The sequence below is a fragment of the Mus caroli genome, unplaced genomic scaffold (assembly GCF_978045245.1).
Source record: "Mus caroli unplaced genomic scaffold, Mus_caroli_1 scaffold_13, whole genome shotgun sequence".
NCBI classification, from domain to species: Eukaryota; Metazoa; Chordata; class Mammalia; order Rodentia; family Muridae; genus Mus; species Mus caroli.
In genome coordinates this window covers 19,055,212-19,075,901 of record NW_028227268.1, presented here as the reverse complement: position 1 = coordinate 19,075,901, position 20,690 = coordinate 19,055,212, and the positions used below count along the sequence as shown (strand labels likewise).

Sequence of the window (20,690 nt, the reverse complement as noted above, 5' to 3'; positions counted from 1 at the left end):
GGCTTACCTGGAACTTGCTCTGTAGACCAGACTGATCTGGAACTCACAGACATCCTCTTGCCTCTGCCTCCAGAGTACTGGGATTGAAGGTAGGTGCCACTGTGCCTGACCTAAGGCATACTTCTTAAAGAACACTTTTAGGATAATAGGTAGTCAAGGGTTTTTTTTCCTTTTTGCTTTGTTTTATATTTTGTTTTTGTGATCCTAGGGCTCGAACCCAGGATCATGTTCAAGACAAGTCCTCTGCCGCTCAGCTACATCTCTAGCAGCCAGTTTTGCTTTGTGTATGGGGGTGTAGGTGTGTGTGTATGTGGATGCACGTGCTTATTCATGTGAGGGGGGAGGCGCTTGTGCCACGGCCTGCCTGTAGAAGTTCAAGGACAGTTTTGGCAGTTGGTGCTCCTTTTCCGCTGTGTGACTGTCCTGGAACTCACTCTGTAGACCAGGCTGGCCTCGAACTCAGAAATCCTCCTGCCTCTGCCTCCCGAGTGCTGGGATTAAAGGCGTGCACCACCACGCCTGGCAGGAAGTACCTTTTCTTGATAAGACATTTGGTCAGTTTCCAGTTCTACTTTTTTGGAAAAAAAAAAAAAAGTCTATGTTTTGACCTTGCATGCAAAGAAGTGTGGGGTACTGTGTATGTCTCAGAGTTTCAGATTAAAACTACTCATAATGAGGGTCGTAGTTGAGGGGATGGGATTGATTATTTTTGTGGGTTTAGGTTTTTTGCTTGCATGTATGTTTGTGCACCACACATGTACGGGGTCTGTGGCAGGCAGAAGAGAGTATCAGATCCCCTGGAACCAGAGTCGGAAACACTTGAGAGCCGCCATGTGGGTGCTGGAAATCAAACCTGGATCCTCTAGAAGAACAGCCAGTGCTCACAGTGCTTGTAACTGCTGAGCCGCCTCGCCACTCCCACCTCTGTGTATTTTTTTTTTCTTTTTTTTTTTAAAGATTCATTTATTGACTATATGTAAGCACACTGTAGCTGTCTTCAGACACACCAGAAGAGGGCGTCAGATCTCATTTCGGGTGGTTGTGAGCCACCATGTGGTTGCTGGGATTTGAACTCTGGACCTTCGGAAGAGCAGTCGGGTGCTCTTACCCACTGAGCCATCTCACCAGCCCCTCCGTGTATTTTTTAAGACAGTGTCTTATGTTGCCCATGCCAGCCTGAACTTCTGATCCTTGTGTTTAGGCCTCTCAGGGACTGGGACTACAAACCTACACCACTGCACCTGCGTACAGGCTTTTTTCTTTGTATTTTCTGCTCTGCATTGCTTGCAATTTTGCAATCATCTCTATTTTGGCATAAACCGCATGCGTCTGGCGTGCAGAGGAATCCTGAAGGCAGATCCAAGTGTGACGGTGCACACTGGTAATGCTAGCGGGAGAGGAGACGAACTGCAAAATCTGAGGTCACCCTGAGCTACACAGCGATTTCCAGGCCAGCCAACACCACGTAATGAGACCCTGTCTAAGACAAAAACCCCAAATCAAACAAACAAAACCCAAAAGGAACAGAAACCCAAAAGCAACAAAAGCCCATAGGTAGCCCTGTTAGCTAATTTTCAGCTATTCTTGCTCCGTTCCTTATTAGGATCAAGACCCGCACCCTGATCTGGATAGTTTTTAGGCTTGGAACGCTTGGTTATGTGTGTATGTGCACTTGTTCATGAACGCTGCTCATGCTGTGTGGAAGTCTGAGGTCAGTGTTGGTTTTCTCTTAGTCACTTGCCACCTTTTTTGCTCTTTTGTTTTTGTTTTTTCCCCAGCACAGAGTTTCTCTGTAGCCCTAGCTGCTCTGGAACTTGCTTTGTGGACCAGGTTGGCCTTGCTGGGATTACTGCCGTCCACCACCACTGCCCAGGCCTGACACCTTTTTGAGATAGGTTTCTCGTTGAGTCTGGAGCTCCATGATCTGGCTAGATTGGCTGGCCCCTAGGGATCCTCCTAGTGCTGCCTCCCCAGCAGAGGATTACACATACACCACCATTGATTGCTGACTTTTGTTTAAGTGGGTGCTGGGGATCAAACTCAGGGCCTCTTGCTGGACTGGCAAATACTTTGCCAGCTGAGCTATCTCTGTAGCTCTAAACTATTGGATTTTGTTTGGTTTTGTTTTTGATACAAGGTCTCATGTAACCAAGGTTGGCTTCAAACTTCTAATCTTCCTGCCTCTACCTCCGGAGAGCTAGGATTTCAGATTTGTACTCCAATACCAAGCTAACTCTTTTTGTTTATTTGAGACAGGGTTTCGCTGCTAAGCTCTGGTTGGCTTGGAGCTCTCTGTGCAAACCAAGCTGGCTCACAGAGATTTGCCTGTCTCTGCCTCCCAGTGCTAGGATTAAAGGTGTGCTTCACCGTGCATGCCCTTGCCAACTCTTGAACTCACAGTGAATTGTCAAGTCTCGCTAACACAATGGGCCTTTTCTTTCTCCAACTGTCTCGCCCAGATGACCTCTTTGCCAGCAGAGAGGATCCAGGAAATACAGAAGGCCATTGAGCTGTTCTCAGTGGGTCAGGGACCCGCCAAAACCATGGAGGAAGCCAGTAAACGGAGCTACCAGTTCTGGGATACACAGCCAGTGCCCAAATTAGGTATGTGTCTCCTTTCCCAGCTGAGAGCAAGGAATGGGCCTTAGCCGCACCTCTATGTAAGGGAGGGCCACAAGTTCTTTAGTAATTATTTCTAGAGGAGAGTTCTTAAAAGGATTGCATAAAAGACTATTGTTGAGAAACCTTATCACAGCACACACATCGAACAAAGATGGTTCTTTTTAGTCCACTCTCCTCTTAAATAAATCTACAGAGAACAATGTCTTAACACATGGTGAGTGGGGATGTCTGCCCAGGGGTCTAGCCTCCCTCTTACATTAGTGACAGACTGCTTTGTTCATGTAGACAGCTGTGAACTCTGGCCTGGGGACTCCCCTGGTTCCTCCGTTTCCCTCAGTGATGCGTGCTTACTAAATCCCAATAGCAGTCCCGGCTCACATCCGAGGGGCACCTGTGTATAGCCACAGGAAAGTCAGGAGTGGGCCACACCTTTGCTTTCATTACTGGAGGCAGAAACAGGTAGATTCTGAGTTTGAGGCTAGTCTGGTCTACAAGGGGAGTTTCAGTCCAGCAAAGCTACACAGTGAGACCCTGTCTCTAAATAGATAGATAGATAGATAGATAGATAGATAGATAGATAGATAGATAGAGACCCTGTCTCTAAATAAATAAATAAAACTAGGGTTGGAGAAATGGCTCAGTGGTTAAGAGCACCGACTGCTCTTCCAAAGGTCTTGAGTTCAATTCTCAGCAACCACATGGTGGCTCACAGCCATCTGTAATGGGATCCAATGCCCTTTTCTGGTGTGTCCAAAGACAGCAACAGCATAGACAAGTAAATATGACTGACTGACTGAATAAATAAATAAATAGATAGATAGATAGATAGATATTTGTCGGAAGACAGCAACAGTGTAGTCATACAATAAACAAACAAACAAGCTAAACTAAACTAAAAACTGCTATGATAAACTTGTAAAGGGGTTGATTGGATGGACAAAAATCCCCCCAATATTCCAGAATCGATAGCGCATACTGGAGTTGGAGCTGACCTGAGTGGCTAACCTCAGAGCCTCTGGTGGACAAAGGTTCTGTGAGTGATGCAGGGACCTAATTCTTTCTTCATATGTATGTAGCTGAGGGAGTGTGTCTGTGTTTTCTTCTAATACATACATATATACACATATACACACATATATTAATATATATTAATTTATTGTTTATTTTTAAATACCTGTATATGTGTGGATATATGCCTTTATTGAGTGCAGACCCAGAACAACAGACAGTTGTGGGCCCCCGATACAGGGTCTGGGAACTGATTTGGGGTCTTCAGTATGTGCTCCTCACTGCTAAGCCATGGCATTAGCTTAGGGTATTTCCAAAACAAAACCCAACACACGCTCTAACACCAAAGGTAAGCTAGGTCAGGTTGTTAGTGTTACTGTGCTTCTCAAGAAATAGTGTAACATTTGCAGTACTCTGTGGGTTAGGAGGGCAGAGCCAAGTCAAATACCAGGAAGTAAAAAGACAGCTGTGTCCAACAGCATTTGTCTATGGAGGTGAGAAGCGTACATAACAGGCGTTTCCTGACTTAAGTGGTCTGTGTCATTATGGGTAACCACTTATAAAGTGAAAATAGCCAGGTTGCGGTGGCACGTGCCTTTAATCCCAGCATTCAAGCAGCAGAGGCATCTCTGAGTTTTGAGGCAAGCCTGGTCTGTAGAGTGAGTTCTAGGACATCCAGGGCTATTTATTACACAGTGAAACCCTGTCTCCAAAAACCAAATTAAGAGAAAGAAACTAAATCCAGGTGGGCCTGGCATATGCCTTTGTTAAACAAAATTTGTTGAGTGATCATGTGGGGCCAAGAGAAATGACTCAGTGGTTAAGAACACTTGTTCTGGTGGAAGGACCGGGTTCAGTTCCCAGCACTAGGTGGTGGCTGGCATCCATCCATAACTCCGGTCCCAGGGCTCTGACCCCTGCAGCTGACCTCCATGGGCACCAGACATGGTGCATATGCAGGCAAACACGTTTCTGTGCCTGTGCCTGCTTGTGTTAGGTCTACGTTTTTCCTCAGAGGCTAGCAGAGGGCACTGCACCGTGCACCACATCCCCTGGAGGTGGCCTTCCAGGTCAGTTATGAGCCAGCTGGCATGGGTGCTGGCAGCTGAAGGGAACTGAAGAGCAGCCCTCCTCTTAGCCACCGAGCTGTCTTCCAGTTACCATCCAAGTAGGGATCTAAGGCAGGTTCCTTGATGTTTCATTGCATGTTGGCCACACACAGTGAGTACAGTGTGCCCATGTGAGGTCACGTGACACTGCCTGAACTACCTCAGATTCCGTACATATTTAATTTTCAGTTTGTGTTTGGTTTTACTATTGCTGAATTTTCCTGACACCCCCACACTTTGACTTACATAACCAGAGGTTACAATTCAGTGTCAGAAGCTTCGGTCTGTGTAACTGTTGTTATGTGACCTGAGCAAACCTTCAGTCTCTCTTCAGATCTATTCTATCTAGCTGCCCTCTTTCCTTATCCTGTTGAGGGGAGGCTCTCTCTCTCCCCTCAGTCCCGTCCCACCAAGGCTCAGAACCTGCCTTCCACCTCACGAGTGTGAGGCTGTTCTACTGAGTGTGCCCCTCCAACACAGGAAGTTAAATGTCTGAGGACAATTGGAAGTTGCTTAAAAGTACTTGGAGGGCTGCACACCTGGAATACAGCATTGGGAAGCTGAGACAGGAGGATTGCTGTGAGCACAAGGCCAGCCTTAGCTACTTAGTATTCTCCTGTTTTAAAAAAAAAGATGGGCAAACCAAAATAAATAAAACTTATTAAGAGGGAGAACTGGCCTGTCTAGCTTTCCTCTCCAGCCCTATCTGGTTTCAGTTCCTCCCTTCATCTCAGCTTCCAAGCTCCCCCACAGAGGGTTGTGTGAGAGGGAGACCTCCTGCCTGCATCATGCAGGAGGGTGATTCAACCCAAAGGCATCTGGAGGGCTCAGAGCTCTGATGCCCTGACCTGGCAGTTAGCTGGCCCACAAGCCTAGAGGCTGACGCTGGAAGGCTGAGAGACCCTGGCTGCTAGAGCGATCATCTGACTGAGGAGTGAGGCCAGTGCACTGTTGTTGGTCTTGACACAGAGGCAGGCTTATGCAACCTTACAGAGCTCTAGTCAGGGAAGAGTGTCTGGGCTGGAACATGCCGACACCCTACACCAACCAGGAGACCGGAAGCTAAATCAGCTGTGATGAGTGTTTGTCATTCAGGAGCCTGCAGGAGAGTTAAAAGGATTTCCAAAAATGAGGCACCTTGGATCCTAGAGATTATTCTGAGGTTTTGCTGTGCGCCCGCCCTCTCTAGGGACCAAAGACTGGAGAGAGATTGCAGTTACAGAGTGTAGAGTGTTCGTCAGCTGCAAGGCTCCTAGGGACGGGAGGAATTTACTCTGGTATAATTGTTTCTTTCTGGGACAGGGTCTGTGTCGCCCAGACTGGCCTTACACTCACTGTGCAGTGGAAGATGACTTTGAAAGCTCTGGTCCTTCTGCCTCTCCTGAGTGTTAGGGTTAGAGGCTTGTACCACTCTGGTGGGTTATGTAGTACTAAGTATGACACACACAGGCAAGGCAGCCACTCTACCACCTGAACCTCCTCGCTAGCCTTCCAGTGAGTGTGTGCAGTGAGCCCCTTCACGCACTCTGTGGGCAGACAATAGACTTGCTGTGCTCTTCTTGTAGGTGAAGTGGTAAACACCCATGGTCCAGTCGAACCTGACAAAGACAACATTCGCCAGGAGCCCTACACCCTGCCCCAGGGCTTCACCTGGGATGCCTTGGATCTGGGAGACCGTGGTGTGGTGAGTAGGCCTGGCTTGTGGGTGGGACAGGACTCTTAGGAGATGAGCCTCAGAGCTGAACAGACCCCATCCAGTACTTTCTGGGCATGCCCAGACTATACAGTAAGAGCATGTCATGGGTGTAAGGGTGAAAGTTGACTTCTGAAGTCCCTATTGTGGAACCTTCTTTTTTTTTTTTTCTTCTTTCTTATTTTGTTTATTTATTTGTTTGTCATTGGTTTTCTTTTATTTTGTTTTGTATTTGAGGGCAAGTCCTCTCTCTATTATGTAACTGACTGTCCTGGAACTCACTATGTAGACCAGGCTGGCCTCGAACACAGAGACCACCTGCCTCTCCCCAAATGCTGGATTAGAGGCATTTGACACACGGCCTGGCTTCTTGTCTGTACCTTGCTTGACTTGTGACCTGAGCTGCTGAGGGCTCTACCCTCCTCACCTTTCCTCAGTGGCGACCCAGCACCTTGTGCTTTTTTAATAATGGTTCAGGTCTTGAGAAAGCACTCTAAACAGTGAGCTTCAACCCCAGCAGCTGCCTCTTTATTGTTGTTATATTTACTAGTGATTTAAGGTGAGCTTGCATGTCGGTATGTGAGTGTCCTAGTCAGGACTTTTGTTACTGTAATAAAACACCAGGAACAAAAGCAACCTGGGGAGGAAAGGGTTTATTTCACTCACACGCCATGAGTAACGGGAAGTCAAGGCAGAAACAGTCTACTCATATATATTTATATGAGTATATATATATATATGTAAATCTATATATATATAATCTGTAAGTACACTGTAGCTGTCTTCAGACACCCCAGAACCCAGAAGAGGGCATCAGATTCCATTACAGATGGTTGTGAGCCACCATGTGGTTGCTGGGATTTGAACTCAGGACCTTCAGAAGAGCAGTCAGTGCTCTTAACCTCTGAGCCATCTCTCCAGCCCCTGAAACAGTCTATTCTTACGGAGGCATTTTCCCAAATAATATTTCCTCTCCCTAGATATGCTTGGTTGTGTTAATTTGGCAAGACTAACCAGCACAGTACCTTTGGGGCCCAAGGCTACATTTGGAGCTAGTTCTGGATGGCTGTGAACATGTGATCTGGGTGTCAGGAAGTGACGGGTCCTCTGGGAGTGCAGCAGATGCCTTAACCGCAGAGCCATCTCTCCAGCGCCTAATTCACGGTCTTTTTTTTTTTTTTTTTTGGTTTTTGAGACAGGGTTTCTCTGTGTAGCCCTGGCTGTCCTGGCACTCACTTTGTAGACCAGGCTGGCCTCGAACTCAGAAATCCGCCTGCCTCTGCCTCCCGAGTGCTGGGATTAAAGGCGTGCGCCACCACGCCCGGCTCTTTTTTGGTTTTTCGAGATAGGGTTTTTTTTTTTTTTTTTTTTTTTGGTTTTTCGAGACAGGGTTTCTCTGTATAGCCCTGGCTGTCCTGGAACTCACTTTGTAGACCAGGCTGGCCTCGAACTCAGAAATCCACCTGCCTCTGCCTCCCGAGTGCTGGGATTAAAGGCGTGCGCCATAATTCACGTTCTTAATGTGTATTTAGCGGAAACTGCGTGTGCCCAAATGTGGGTGTGTGGGTGTGTATGCACCATGTATCCATATATTTAGTTCTGGTTTGGTTTGGTTTGGTTTGGTTTGGTTTGGTTTGGTTTGGTTTGGTTCTGAGAAAGGGTCTCACTGTGTGGCCCTAGCAGGCCTGCAACTTGCTCTGTAGACCAAGGTGGCCTTGGGTTCACAGAGAGCTTCTAAGTACTGGAGTGACAGTCCCACGCACGCCGCCATGCCCAGCACGTGTTCAGGGTTTGTTTCTTAGGTGGATGTGCTGGTATAGCAGGGTGTGTCACCAGCACCTGATTGCGTAGGGCTAGGGATTGAACCCAGAGCTCTGTGTGTACTGGACTATTCGACAAGGACTCTACCAACTGAGCCATGTACTCCCCCCACGTATTCCCCCGGCCACTTTCTTTTTTCCCCTTGGAGACAGAGTCTTATGATGTAACCCTGGCTGGCCTTGAACTTGAGTCAAACCTTCTGCCTCACTTTGCGAGCACCGAGATTGCAGGACGACCACACTGGTTATCCTCCTGTCTTAACATCAGGGATTTAGGGATTTAGATTTTTTTTTCTCTGTAAGGAATGACACACACACACACACACACACACACACACACCCTCCCAATTTATTAAGTGCCTTTTCCCTTCAACTAGATTGTAGAGATCCTCTCAAGGACTGTCAGCAGCTCTGCCATACCTGTCTTAGGAACAGAGGTTTTTTGTTTGTTTGTTTGGTTTGTTTGGTTTTTCGAGACAGGGTTTCTCTGCAGCCCTGGCTGTCCTGGAACTCACTCTGTAGACCAGGCTAACCTCAAACTCAGAAATCCACCTGCCTCTGCCTTCTGAGTCCTGGGATTACAGGTGTGCGCCACCACTGCCCAGCTTCTTCTTCTTCTTCTTCTTTTTTTTTTTTTTTTTTAAAGATTTATTTATTATTATACATAAGTACACTGTAGCTGTCTTCAGATGCACCAGAAGAGAACATCAGATCTCATTATGGGTGGTTGTGAGCCACCATGCAGGACCTTTGGAGGAGCAGTCAGTGCTCTTACCTGCTGAGCCATCTTGCCAGCCCCCTTCTTTAGCTTTTTACTGGTGAGGTGGGAGTGGGAGGATGGGAGATGAGAAGCAGGTGTGGGCCATAGCATATATCCCTGTGGAGATAGAGGACAGGGTTGTGATGTCAGTTCTCTTCTGCCTTATGTGAGCTCCAGGAATTGAACTCAGGTCATTAGACCCGTTTTCTCCTACTTGGGCCAACTGATGGGGATGGCTTATGAAGGCAGAAAAAGTTTGTTGGGCTAAATGAAAAAATCCAATCATGTTTTTGGTTTTTTAAATATGGCAGTGGTGTCCTGGAAGTAAGTGATTCCTTCATCAACCTCCAAACTCACTTCTCCAGAGCATGTTCACAGAAAATGGGAGGCTTCCTCTGGGGACCAGGGTAATCTTAAGTAGTTGGTTAGCAGGTTCTATAGATGCAGCTGTATACTGAAGTGTGCGACTCTGCCCTCTAGTGGTTCCATTTCTTATTGCAACCAAGGGTTCTTGTTCTAACCATGCCTGGGATGAGAGGGATTTGTGAGACCTGGGGTGGATTTGGTAGTTTGCTTTGTCCTCTGTGAAGCCTGGCGCTGCGTGGAGTTGAAGTTGCCCCGTGTGGCAGAGCATCTCAGTGAGGTCCCTCTCTTTCCGCAGCTGAAAGAGCTGTACACCCTCCTGAACGAGAACTACGTGGAAGACGATGACAATATGTTCCGATTCGACTACTCCCCAGAGTTTCTCTTGTGGTACGTCATAAGGGGTGTCTTTTTTATATAACAGTAGGGATTCATTTCTCATGATTCTGGAGGCTAGGAAATCGAAGGAGCCAGAGGTTTAGTGTGATAATAGCCTGGTCTCCAGTCTCCAAAACCTCTCCTAGTTAGAAGGCAAAGCAGGTAGCAGATCCCAAGAGCCAGCCTCTGAGTGTGAAATCTCTGTGTCCCTCCGTTTGTACATCTGGAGACTTGCTTTAAGTGGTGTTTAGAACTGAAACCTTCCTTAAAATAAATTGCTAGAGGGAGACATGTAGAGTTGGTTCCCAGCAAAGACCATAGACTCCATGGTGACTTTCTCAAGGGGAGAAGAGCAGAAGAGCCCTTACAATTGGAAAGAAAATTCCTTTACAATCCAGTTATTGAGCGTGTTCAATTATAGAAAAAAGCCTCTCCTGGATTAACCATCTGCTATCCTGGGCTACACTTACCATCTCAGCAGATAGAGGCATGAGGCTGAAGTGGAGCAGGGTCACCCTGGTAGGTAGGGAAAGCAGAAAGGAGCGATGCTGAGAGGCAGGGGACAGAGCACAGTGTAGTTCCTTACCAAAGGACAATTGGCTCTTTGCGTGGAAGACCTCCAGTCCAAGCTTTGAGATGAACATAAAGGCTGGGCATGGTGGCACACACCTTTAAAACCGGCACTCGGGGGGCTGGTGAGATGGCTCAGTGGGTAAGAGCACCCGACTGCTCTTCTGAAGGTCTGGAGTTCAAATCCCAGCAACCACATGGTGGCTCACAACCATCCGTAACGAGATCTGACTCCCTCTTCTGGAGTGTCTGAAGACAGCTACAGTGTACTTACATATAAATAAATTTAAAACAAAAAAGAGATTATCCTCAGAAAAAAAGAAAAAAGAAAGAAAGAAAGAAAGAAAGAAAGAAAGAAAGAAAGGCAGACACTACAAATCTTAGGAAAAAAAAAAAAACAAAAACAAAAACTGGCACTCGGAAGGCAAAGGCAGGCAAATCTCTGTGCGTTCGAGGCCAGCTGAGGCTACACAGTAAGAACCTGTTTCAAAAAACAGAAACACAGAACCTAGCATACAGCTGTACTTAAAAGGCTGAACCAGAATGGTCACAAGGTTCAGGCCAGCCTAGGGGACATTCAGAACCTGTGTGGTGCTATAGTGTGGTACCAAGGAACTTGCCTGGAATGTATGTGCGAGACTGGGCACCGTCTGCAGCACAAGAAGGTGCTGTGAGAAACGGTTGTCTTAATGTGTTGGTGTCTAGGAAGTCTTAGTCCTAGAGAATACAGTTGCTAACCCCAGGTGTTAGTACAGGTCAGAACCTGCCTGCTATGAGCAGTGTCACAGCTCCTGTCCCTGTCTCTGTTCCAGGGCTCTCCGGCCACCAGGTTGGCTCCCACAGTGGCACTGTGGGGTCCGAGTGGTCTCAAGTCGGAAACTGGTTGGGTTCATCAGTGCCATCCCAGCAAACATCCACATCTATGACACGTAAGCACCAGCCCTGTGGCCACCATCTTGCCGGGTTTGGAAGAGGAAGGCTACGTGGTCACTGTTCGAGGAGGATGGAGGGGCTGGTGGAGTGGAGGCATCTGTGTACTGGGAGTGACGACACTCGTCATAGAACCACATGTTCTGACATACATGGTGGTGCACGCCTTTAACCCCAGCACATAGTGGCAGAGGCAGGTGGATCTCTGTGTTCAAGGCCAGCCAAGGCTACATAGTGAGACTGTCTCTAAGTTGTAGCTGGTAGCCTTGTCTGTGACCTATAGTGAGGCCATCCACTTCTGCATTCCTGCCCCAGTCACATGCTGACACGCTGAGCAGTGTCAGAAATGGGCAGGAGCCAGTGTGACCCAGGCTCAGATGGTTTCACAGTCATCTGCGGCCATCTTCTGGGTGTACAGGCTGTAAATTCATGTGAGAACCAAAACCTTTGAGCATCTGTCGGCACTGGGACACACCTGTAATCTAAGCTTGGGTCAAGGCTGGCCCGAGTTACTTAGCAGGTTCAAGATCAGCCTTGTCTCTGATCTAGATGAGCCTTGATTTACTCTGGGGTTTCTCCATTGCTTGCCTCAGGTGGGCCTCCCAGCCCACTCTCAGGATTCCACAGGGCAGTGCTAGGTGTGCCCTCAGAGAAAGGCATTTGAAGGCGCCCCCTTCTGTTTTGAAGTAGATCATGTGAGGCAGGCTTGCCAAGGAGAAAGTGGCAGTGGGTGGGATCCCCAGGAGTGACTACTCAATGGAGACTACAGCCGAGTGTACCCCTTCAAGTGAGGTTCTGTCTGCTTGGCAAGATTCCTCTTACGTTGAATGGGGAAAATTGTGAAAGTCAGCAATTTGCCTCTCTTCAGAGAGAAGAAGATGGTGGAGATCAACTTCCTGTGTGTCCACAAGAAGCTGCGCTCCAAGAGGGTGGCTCCAGTTTTGATCCGAGAGATCACCCGGCGGGTCCACCTAGAGGGCATTTTCCAAGCTGTTTACACTGCCGGAGTGGTGTTGCCAAAGCCTGTGGGCACCTGCAGGTAAGACTTGCTTCCCGTAGGTCTTGGGGATGCAGGGGAGGAGGGATGTCACCGAGACACAGCATCGCCCTTTTCTGGGCCAAGTGTTTTTGGGGATGGGGTACTGGAAAGAGGCAGATGGAGAAGATTTCGGAATGTAGGGAGAGTATGGTTCAGGGAGTGGGAAGAAAGATTAGACATTGTCAAAGTAGGATTGCCAGCAGTTAGAGTGCGGGGAGGGGTTATGAATATTTTGTGGATCAAGGGGAGCTTGTCTGATGATCCCTTGTGTAATCTAAGGATGACCTCCATCTTAGAAAGTTGTTTGAAACAATTGAATCCTCTCTGCCTAGAGAGCTGCATAAATAATAACTGCAGGAGAGTACAGAGCAGGCGGGAGGGGGAGCGAGTGCCTGCCTGCCAGTCTCCTGGGCATTGTCAGCCTCCCCCTGGCCTGATTGCCGGAGAGAGGATTGTGCTCCCCAGACACCTGATCTAACAAGGAATGGCTTCTGAAATGGAAGAGCAGGGAGGAAAGATTCCCTGACCCCCTGGAAGAAGCTGAGGCTGCTCTTCTAGAGAAGGGCTTCTTCATGACACCTGCTATCACCTTGAGGTCCCCTGCCCTTGCCCTCTTAATGAGTGGGACTGGCTGGAGTCCTCTGAGGCCAGGACATTTATGTTCCTACAGGTACTGGCATCGATCCCTAAACCCTCGGAAGCTGATTGAAGTGAAGTTCTCCCACCTGAGCAGAAATATGACCATGCAGCGCACCATGAAGCTCTACCGACTGCCAGAGGCCAGTGGTGCCCCGGGGTGGTGGGCAGGAGCGAGGGTGTGGGAGAGGTTTCCACTCACCAGCCCCTAGTCTCCAGGCTCTTGTGCCTTACTGTCCACAAAGGTTTGTTTTTGTTTTCTATTCTCGGCTCTCCTGCCTCGTCTATGCCTGGCTTAGTAGCCCTGCTGTCTGCTGCCGGGCTCAAAGAAGACTGCTTCCCTGTAATTTTAGCCTAAGTGAAGTGTGGATAGAAAATGGATCTCTTTTCTAACCGTCATCTCTGTCTGTCCTACATAGTCCAGAGACTAGTCAGCTCTCAAGTGTCCACTCCCTCTGCCAAGGCAGGCAGGGGAGGGCTGGCAGAGCTCGTGAGAGAAGCCAGATTTCTAATCCTTCCCCTATACCCAGAATTGGCACTGAGGGACTGGACAGCCTGAAGTAACCAGATCTTCAATTCTAGATCTCAGTCTGCCTACTTCTTCCCAAGTGTCCTGTTCTCCAGCCATGCCTGCCTCAGGACCCTGGGCTGTGAGATCTTTCGTTCCCTTCAGTGGCCTCAGCGCATCCACCAGGTGGTGTCACTCACACCAGTACTTGCTGCTCAGAGGACTGCAGCTCAAATCTGTCGATCCCCATGTGCTTAGCTTGTTATGGGCACAGGACTGGGTTAGGGTCATTATCCTGTCTTGAGAGAGTCCTTCAGCCTAGTTCCATATTGACAAAGTAGCTGTGGAAAGCTGCTGTGTGTGTGTGTGTGTGTGTGTGTGTGACCCCATCACTCAGGACTAGGAAAATCAGAAGATCCAGGGCAGTCTTGGCTAGATAACAAGTTTGAGGCCAGCCTAAGCTACAGGAAATCCTGTCTTGGGGGGTAGGGTGGGGAATAGGGGCTTTGGGGATGTCTTTCCCTGGGTGTCATCCCATAACCCCTCCCCTGTATTCCAGGCAGGTTTGGATGAGAACCCAGTGTAGATGTATTCGGGGTTACAGAGGTCACTGTGGGGACTGTTGTGATGCAGTAAGCAGTCCCTAGAGAGAGAGACCTAGGGAGTCAGAGGCTAGAGGTCCGTGTGTGTGTGTGTGTGTGTGTGTGTGTGTGTGTGTGTGTGTGTGTCTATGAACACCTCCAGGGTCATTCTCTGCCTTCAGCCTTGTTTTGATGCAGTGTCTCTACTGTTTCTCCTCTGTGTACACCAAGCTCGCTGGCCCAAGTTATTCTGCATATTGTGCTGTCTCTACCTCTCTTCTCCTTGTAGGAGTACTAGGATTACAGGTGCTTACACTGTTACATATGGCTTTTACATGGATTGTAGGGATTTGAACTCAGGTCCTTATACTTAATAGTAGCTCCACACTGAAGACAGCCATATAACATCCATGACTCTGCTGTTTATAACTTGGACCAGCCCTTATGTGTGCTGAGTCTCTGGGGATAGTCTGCTAGCCCTAATATTTGTTCCATCGGGTCATGTGGTTTCCTTCCACTGAATACTTTTGATAGCTGCAATGGCCAGTTGGCTCTAGGGTAGCAGGTTATATGGTTTGTGGAGAGTGGCCCAAGGGAGGGCAGGGAGGCCTATATTATCTTAAGACAGACTAGAACCAAGTGGGAAAGAAATGGATACCACAGCCTCTACCCTACAAAGAAGTGGGGCCAGCAGACCCCAAAGGCAAGCTGAGTCTGGATGCCCAGAGGGCTACAGCTGATGCTGAGGGTGACTCGGGTTTCTCTCAAGGGCCTGTTTGGGTGGTTCGAGAATAATAGGCTCTCAGTCCATCTTCTCTGTCCTTCCAGACTCCCAAGACAGCTGGCCTACGACCAATGGAGAAGAAGGACATTCCAGTAGTGCACCAACTGCTCAGCAGGTACCTGAAGCAGTTTCACCTCACCCCTGTCATGAACCAGGAGGAGGTGGAGCACTGGTTCTACCCCCAGGAGAACATCATTGACACTTTTGTGGTAGAGGTGAGTTGTCATCTAGGTTCCCAGAGAGCTGCTATTACCCTGCTAGGCTTCCCAAAGTCTCTGGTCCTCAACAAATTGTGGTCATCTCAGTACAGAATAAAGAGCACCATACCCCTTAGTTGGGCGAGCCTCCTGCTCTCTTCTTGTCTCAGCTCGGCCTAGTGTGGTCCAGACACCAAAGTCTGAGGTGAGAGCTACAGGAAGACGCAGAGAGCGCTTAGTATACTTAGACCAGAAGCCGAGAGACTCACAGCTGTACCATCTGGTCCTTAGCTGTGATACTAAATCATCCTAAACAGTTTGTAATAGCAGGTAGGAGAGGGACTGAGTTTAAGCCTTCTACTCTTAAATGTGTTGCATAGGCACAATGCCTATCTAAGAGTAACAACATTAACTTCAAATTTTGTATCAGTATAGAAATGTATACCAATAAATACCTTAAATCTGCATCGATCATAAATTCTGTACCAATGTAAACTAATAACTTCAATTTGTATCAATTATAAAGATTTTTACCACTATATAGATTGTGGCTATAATGCTTTGCTTAAGAATAAATTTACTGGGCTGGTGAGATGGCTCAGTGGGTAAGAGCACCCGACTGCTCTTCTGAAGGTCCAGAGTTCAAATCCCAGCAACCACATGGTGGCTCACAACCATCTGTATCGAGATCTGACTCCCTCTTCTGGAGTGTCTGAAGACAGCTACAGTGTACTTACATATAGTCAATAAATAAATCTTTAAAAAAAAAAAAAAAAAGAATAAATTTACTGCCAGGCGGTGATGGTGCACACCTTTAATCCCAGCACTTGGGAGGCAGAGGCAGGCGGGTTTCTGAGTTCAAGGCCAGCCTGGTCTACAAAGTGAGTTCCAGGACAGCCAGGGCTACACAGAGAAACCCTGTCTTGAAAAAAAAACAAAACAAAAAAACAGGAAAAAAAAAAAAAAAAAGAATAATTTTATTAATCCATCCCGTCTTTTTCCTGCCTGTTGAAAATTATGGCCATTTCCAAATTATCCCTTAGAATGACAACCTATCTATAATGTATAAACTTGCCATAACCAGACACCACACCCAAGGGATCAGGATGATGGCTCTCCACAGCTTCTTTCTGCTGAATAGGGGCAACAAAAAACTTTAAAGGGGTGGGGAGAGGTAGGAAAATTAGCAAAATTTTTTAGACTTAAGAAATTTTAGGGGGGCTGGTGAGATGGCTCAGTGGGTAAGAGCACCCGACTGCTCTTCCGAAGGTCCAGAGTTCAAATCCCAGCAACCACATGGTGGCTCACAACCATCCGTAACGAGATCTGGTGCCCTCTTCTGGAGTGTCTGAAGACAGCTACAGTGTACTTACATATAATCAATAAATAAATCTTAAAAAAAAAAAAGAAATTTTAGCTTTAGCGTCTGTTATCCAGTCTCTGGATGCTTAGAAGGCTCAGGGCTTGACTGAAGTTCTGACTGGATCCGTCTGGAAGGCTGGATGAACGGAGTCCATCAGGGGACAGCATCAGGAGGCAGGGGCTGGAACAGCTGTCACCTCAGTGTCCCCATCGATGATTCTTGTCAGAGCTGCAAGGTCTGCAACATATGACTCTTACAACTAAAAATTTAGTACTATTAAGATATTTGTATGGGAGGCAGGCGTGGTGGTGCACACCTTTAATCCCAGCACTCGGGAGGCAGAGGCAGGCGGATTTCTGAGTTCGAGGCCAGCCTGGTCTACAGAGTGAGTTCCAGGACAGTCAGGGCTATTCTGTCTCGAAAACCCCAAAAAAAAAAGATATTTGTATTGTTGTGCAAGATGCCCAGCTCAGTTAAAGATGAATCTTGTTCCTTATTTGAGCAGGTGAGAGACAACTAACTGCCCTTTTATGAGTTAATTTGATCAATAGCCAGTTGTAATAATCTTCATTCCTGCCATTTGAAGGATGGCACGATGAACCTTAAGGATTCCATAACCAACACAATTTATTGTCTAATTTTAGCTGAAGTTTTGGCTAGAGACATTTTATGTCGAAGCCAGTTACAGGGTTGTCCCCATGTTGAAGGGTCAGCAGATCAAGTTACCTGTCTTGTTTGCTTTTCTCCAATTTTTCTTTCCTGTAGCCAACGTCTCTAGGGGGTCTTCCCCAGTCACATCTGATCCATATCACACTGGAAGGGATCCAAAGCCTTTTCTCCTTTCCTGTCAACATAAATACAGAGCCTCTCTCCCAAAATAGCAACCAGAAATCATTGAATTAATTTAATAGCTTGCCCTCTCTCCCAGAGGAATTTTAATGTACTCAGCAAACTCATAACCACATGCATTTTGATAATTAAAACAATTCAAAGTAATTAAAACAATCTAAGCAAATGTTACTGTCTGTTGACATAGTGCTTCCTCACCGTCTCCTGCCCCAACCTACATGGCGTCAAGCCTAAGTTATTTATTCATCTGTATACTTAAATGCTCCCTTCTGTGCGGATCAGGATCTCTGTGGATACTTATGTCCCCTTTCTCTTTCTATAACTTGAATTCACATAAGCTTCTCTTATCTGTCTGATAAGGTTTTCCACTTAGCCTCTGCTCTTTGACCTATAATTTATGATCAGAAGTCTCAACTATTTACTCGTCTATGTAGACTTAACTCTGCCTTCTCTTTACTCTATAAGCCTGTTTCTAGGCTCTAAGTCTGTCATACCAGGCTGCGCAATCCCAGAAATACCATGGAGACAACCTTCAAAGATCTCGAGTATTTGCCCTGGCAAGACTTTCTCAGTTTTTTTCTTTAAAGAATTTTTTTTAGTTTTTCTATTTTATCTCTGTCCCTTTGATTCCTATATTTGAGGTCAAAGGCCTGAATTTCTTTATTCTATGTATACTTAAAAACAGTTAAACAAGCCGGGCGTGGTGGCGCATGCCTTTAATCCCAGCACTCATGAGGAAGAGGCAGGCAGATTTCTGAGTTGGAGGCCCACCTGATCTACAAAGTGAGTTCCAGGGCAGCCAGGACTACACAGAGAAACCCTGTCTCGAAAAAACAAAAACAAAACAAACAAACAAACCAGTTAAACAATTACTATTATACTCCTTTCTATCCTTAAAAACAATTAAATCAAATTTTATTCCTCTCTGTTCTTTCTTTATCTGGTTGTGAAAGGCATGTAGCTCCTGCCATTTGTCTCTGCCTGGCTTGCAAGCAGCCTGGCTTTACACGTAGCAGGGGCGCCCAGTGCCTCTGAGCCCAAACTCTTTATAATAGTTCTGAACCATGAGAAGAAATCTCCATATGGCTCAGGCAAAATCTGTAGCTTGCTAAGAAGCCAGTCCTCCCCAGCTCCTTAGCTTACAGCATGGCACATGTGTATTCTATTTGAGGATTTCTAATTAATTTCTAATAGTGGGTACAAGCCTGTAATACATTGAACACCATCTGTAGCAGTGAATTGTTACACAGCTCTGCTCCTGGTGGGTGCGTGCAGCTCTGCACCTACCCAATATAAAATCTATATTTTTCTCTGCTGTCCCAGACCCAATCGGGAGAGTTTACCAAATTCTTACATGTCAGCGGGCTCTAAAGTCTGACCTCTCTGCTTCCCTGTCATGGCAATTCTGCTCCTTCTCTGTTTCTTTCCTAGAATCCTAAAGGGTCCCTCTGTCCTTCTGCCCAGCCATTGGATGCTGGCTCTTTATTGATTCAATCAAAACCCAGTTGGGGACAGGGATTCCCAGTGTCTGGACATGTATATTTTGAGAGCCGAAGTAAGACACAGCATTAGAAGCAATCCCCATGAGGCTGTGCTCAAGAGCCTTAGCTGGTGTGCTGCGTCTTGCTCATCCTCCCCTGTCCCAGTTTCCAGCCAGTCAGCTGCCTGGAGACGGGGTGAGCTTTCCATGGTCTCTGGGCTGCTGTTCCTTTGCCTGTGTGACACCGCCTGTTTATTTACTCTTCCCTCAGAATGCCAACGGTGAGGTGACTGATTTCCTGAGCTTCTATACACTTCCCTCCACCATCATGAACCATCCAACCCACAAGAGTCTGAAAGCTGCATACTCCTTCTACAACGTCCACACCCAGACCCCTCTTCTAGACCTTATGAGTGATGCCCTCGTTCTAGCCAAAATGGTGAGGAGCAGACCAGACCTGGGAGATTCGGGGTGGGGGGCTTTGTAGTACTAGTGAGCACAGCTCAGGACTTAGCTGCCCATAGGGTGGGAGGCCTCAAGCTCTTAGTTTCCAGCTCTTAGGCAAGGCCCCAGCCATTTTCAGCTACAACTCCAGTCTAGAAGAGGGCTAGGAGTCACTCCTTGGTTGGGGCCTGACTGGCCAGCCAGCCTCGGTGTTAGGGTTCTTTTGGCTTTCTGAGCATGGGAGGGGAGCCTGGGATCTGTCCTAGTGAGTGAATGGATGGCTGACTCCAACCGACAGGCATAGTGGTAGGTCTGTCTGTTGTCTACTTGCCTTTCTCATGACTCTGGGATCCATCTGTACCAGGCCAGCCTCTGCGCAGGCTAGTCCTTCTCCGTCAGGTCATCAGGTCAGTTGGGTGAGATTTTAGAAATGTCCTAGTCCTAGCCTCGGGCAGCCTGTCAAGCATGCTCAGTCAGTGCACACTGGGAACCTGGGAGTTCAGTGACCAGAGCTAGGAAGCTTAGGAGCTGACTCCAGGAGGAATGGCCTGCATGCAGTTTTTGTCCGCTCACGGAGACACCAAGGAAAGGCCAGGCTGTGGGTGATCCGAGGCCTGTCTTGGAGAGTGAGCACTAACCAGGATGCCACTGGAACCTGTGATGGAAACCTGCCCTGTGGCTGCCTGTAGGCCAGCGGGGGAAGGAAGGTAACCTGTTGCCCTTTCTCCTGCTGCCCTGCAGAAAGGGTTCGACGTATTCAATGCACTGGATCTCATGGAGAACAAGACATTCCTGGAGAAGCTCAAGTTCGGCATAGGGGACGGCAACCTGCAGTATTACCTGTACAATTGGAAGTGCCCGAGCATGGGGGCCGAGAAGGTATGTGTGTCCCAGCCAGAGGCCAGGCTCCTGGTCAGGGAGCTCTGGTCTGTGGGAGCAGGGCACCCTGTAGTGCTGTTTGCATTTGTAGTAGTTCTGGAGCTTGGTCATACAGCCTCACTTATGCTGGGTAACTGTGTACCTTGAAATTTAAAATATATATATAAATTCCAGCCACAGTCTCACATTGTAACCTAGAACTTGCCATGTAGACAAAGATTGGCCTCAAGTTCCCAGATCACAGAGATTCACCTGCCCTGCCTCCCAAATTCTGGGACTGAAGGGCGTGCCTCCAGACTTTTCTTTTTGGATTCAGGATCTAAGTCTTTCAGGCTGGCTCAATCTGTAGCCCAAGCAGGCTTTGAACTTAACATCCCCCTGCCTCTTGCCTTCTCGGTAGGAAGCTGGAAATAAGACCTGCACCATCAGGCATGCAGTTTTGAGGGACTCAGGAGTTAACCCATGAGGTTAGGGTTGGTTAGGGTCTGCAGATCCACCTTTCCTGGTCTAGGCTGCCTGTCCTGTCTCAGTGTGGCCCTTTCTTGCCCCTTCACCTTCCACTGCAGGGTGGTCGGTCAGGGGACCCGTCAGTGTCTATGATGCACTGACCGGGAGCTGCTTTGGAAGTCATTGGCCCAGTGTTCTTCAGGATGCCACCACTGTTCTCCTTGAAGGAA

The 20,690-nt window shown here is 47.7% G+C and overlaps 1 protein-coding gene across 2 annotated transcripts in view; it reads left to right on the top strand.

Moving 5' to 3' along the window:
* Positions 1-20,690, top strand: part of Nmt1 (N-myristoyltransferase 1) — a 39,924-nt gene that overhangs the window by 15,878 nt on the left and 3,356 nt on the right. For both annotated transcript variants that reach the window (XR_015044942.1, XM_085829524.1), the window contains exons 3-11: positions 2,460-2,604; positions 6,305-6,423; positions 9,674-9,765; positions 11,136-11,252; positions 12,122-12,292; positions 12,963-13,071; positions 14,846-15,016; positions 18,962-19,129; positions 19,876-20,013. Coding sequence is in view for 1 of the 2 variants with exons in the window: in XM_085829524.1 (XP_085685650.1) it covers positions 2,460-2,604; positions 6,305-6,423; positions 9,674-9,765; positions 11,136-11,252; positions 12,122-12,292; positions 12,963-13,071; positions 14,846-15,016; positions 18,962-19,129; positions 19,876-20,013 (1,230 nt within the window). In the remaining variant the exon portion in view is untranslated. The remainder of the gene's footprint in view (positions 1-2,459; positions 2,605-6,304; positions 6,424-9,673; positions 9,766-11,135; positions 11,253-12,121; positions 12,293-12,962; positions 13,072-14,845; positions 15,017-18,961; positions 19,130-19,875; positions 20,014-20,690) is intronic.